Below are 2,557 nucleotides of genomic sequence, written 5' to 3' on the forward strand. Positions count from 1 at the left end.
GCTGCTATTTTTTCACATGTGTGAATAAAGATATTTATTCTTTTCAAGTCTTGGAGTGCTGTCCTATTTCCGGATATATATATATATATATATATATATATATATATATATACACACTTACCATCAAAGAACATTACATTTTTTTATGCTAAAAGTAAAAAAAAATAAAAAAAATCACAAAAAGTTTCACCATCAATGTCAACTATAAGGAAATTTGTCCACAGCATACTCCTAGTTTTAACAAGAAAATATTACATGTAGTTTGTAAAATGGAAAATGATCGCTAGAAATCCAGAGTATGATCACCACATCTCCTGCTTCAGATGATCCGTGTTACAGTCATAGGGACAACTACAGTGTAAGATCACTGACCTGTAGCTCTCCAAATCATATTTTGGTTTTCGGCAGCAGTATCTGGCCAGATTTCTTAGGTCATAGTTCCTCACAGTTGCTGCCCCAGCCTGATATCTTTATGGAACCGTTACCCAAGCATAATACAGCATGAAGGGGCTCGGTGAAGGTGGCATTGAAGGTATGTAGGTGTCTGATGGGGTCACACAGCTCGTAAAAGGACAGCTGCCCGGCCTCATAGTCCAGACATATCCTAACTTTATCACTAGAAATTTTGACAGGTAACTGGATCGCTTGACTGTCATGCATAACTAAATAATTATTTTCCCTTTGCAGACACCAGGACTTGTCATTATCGCCAATGTATGACTGATCTCCTTTCCTGTCTATACTCGGATAACACATTCCCACCAGCCACTCCGCTTTCCCACTACTTTCCACATCCCAGTAATGTCGCCCTGAAAAAAAGGTCCTGCTGCTTAACACCTGATTATAATCCTGGAATCTCTCTGCTGTATCTGGACGGTCCTGTTCTGTTTGTGACCAGGTTGCCGTTTTCAGGTCGTCTGATATAAGGATATTATTAGCAGCTGTGTTTACATCCAGTAATATGTCTCCAGGACCCTCCATATAGTTCCCACAATTTCCAGGATCTGTTACATTCCCTCCAGCGGTCCTGACTTTTACATTTTTCTTTGTTGACACAGGCAAGTCTTCTGTGTCAGTGGGCGGATTTTGGTTACTGTGGAGATAGTTATCTTCTCCTAGTTGTCCAGCTAAATTAGTATGTATGTATAAGAGAAAATTAGATAGTTCTGCATGTACAGTCTCTTGAATTTGAGAGAGATCTACATCATAAAGCTGTTTATCATCTCTTCCAGTATCATCACCTCCCTCCATCTCTGGATCACACAGGTCATCTATGTGTGGTTCCTGTAAGACAGTCAGTGGATCAGTCATGTTACAGAGCTCCTCAATGTGTCTCATTTTCCTGGATAGCACATCCTTCTTTATTTCCAGCTCCTGGATCAGAGTAGAAAGCATGAGTGACACCTGTTCTTCCTGCCTGGAGATCTCACTCAGGACCTTCTTTTCTAGGTTGTCTAGTCGTCTCCTGGTGTCCGTAAACAGAGCAGTGACTTTTTGTGCATCACCAGTTGCTTTTTCTTGAGCTTTTCTCCAGCGTTTCTCCAGGTTCTGGACTCCTGTCTCAGTCTCCTCTCTCTTTCTGGTCAGTTTCTGAAGAATATGTGTTACTTTCTTCTTCTTCTTCTCAGAGGCCTCATCCAGCATCTCCACCCAGTGTCCTTGATGTTCTCCAACCAAACTGCAGGTCACACAGATACAAGTAGCATCCTCAGTGCAGTAATATTCCAGGATCTTCTTATGGACAGAACATTTCCTCTTCTCCAGGGAAGTGCAGGGTTCAGTTAAGACGTGTTCTGGTGACTTGCTGTGAACTCTTAGGTGGTTATCACAAAGAGAAACTTCACAATGCAGACAGGATTTAACAGCAGGTACAGGAGAATGAATACAGTTAGTGCAGAAAATCCCAGTGCCCTTCTGTGGTGTCGGAATGGAGAGAAATTGCTGAATTATGTTACACAGAGTTATGTTTCTTTGCAGTGAAGGACGTTTATAAAAGTGTGCTCTGCACTGAGGACAGGTATAAACTCCAGACTCGTCCTGTGTACTCAGCGCACGATCGATACAGACCCGGCAGAAGTTGTGTCCACATCTCAGCATTACAGGATCTGTGTAAGTGTGCAGACAGATGGAGCAGTCCAGTTCCTTACTGAAATCAGCAGACGCCATGGCTGGAAGAGTGAAATTAAATTCTTTGACAATTCGAAAAAAGGAGGGGCGGATTCACACTTGCACTTGCACCTACATGGCAAAGTTCAGCTTGAAGAAGAGCTATATAATAATTCACTACAAATAAACCACCTGTGGTAAAAATGCATTACAAAGCTATCAATCCTTTAACCTCTTAAAGACCATACCTGTTCCAAGATTAGCAAAAATCTCAAACAAGACGTACAATTGCTTAAAATACCAAATGATGTTATACTCCTTTCTCAGTGCTGTTCGGGTCCTGCTGCCTCTGAGGTGCTGTGCACAGTGAGATGCAGGTATGTGGCACCTGAAGGCTGCAGCCAATCACTGTCCTCGGCACAAGACCACTGAGGACAGTGATTGGCTGTAG

At 42.1% G+C, this 2,557-nt stretch overlaps 1 protein-coding gene across 1 annotated transcript; it reads right to left on the reverse strand.

The window, feature by feature from the left end:
- Positions 1-432: 432 nt before the first annotated feature.
- LOC122926088 (E3 ubiquitin-protein ligase TRIM11-like) lies at positions 433-2,181 on the reverse strand. Its single transcript, XM_044277475.1, has 2 exons — positions 1,200-2,181; positions 433-1,076 (listed from the first exon to the last, which is right to left on the reverse strand). The coding sequence occupies exons 1-2, from the start codon at positions 2,164-2,166 to the stop codon at positions 433-435; spliced, it is 1,611 nt and encodes a 536-aa protein (XP_044133410.1). The 5' UTR covers positions 2,167-2,181.
- Between the last annotated feature and the right edge of the window lie 376 nt (positions 2,182-2,557).

Source organism: Bufo gargarizans, chromosome 2 (assembly GCF_014858855.1).
Source record: "Bufo gargarizans isolate SCDJY-AF-19 chromosome 2, ASM1485885v1, whole genome shotgun sequence".
NCBI classification, from domain to species: domain Eukaryota; kingdom Metazoa; phylum Chordata; class Amphibia; order Anura; family Bufonidae; genus Bufo; species Bufo gargarizans.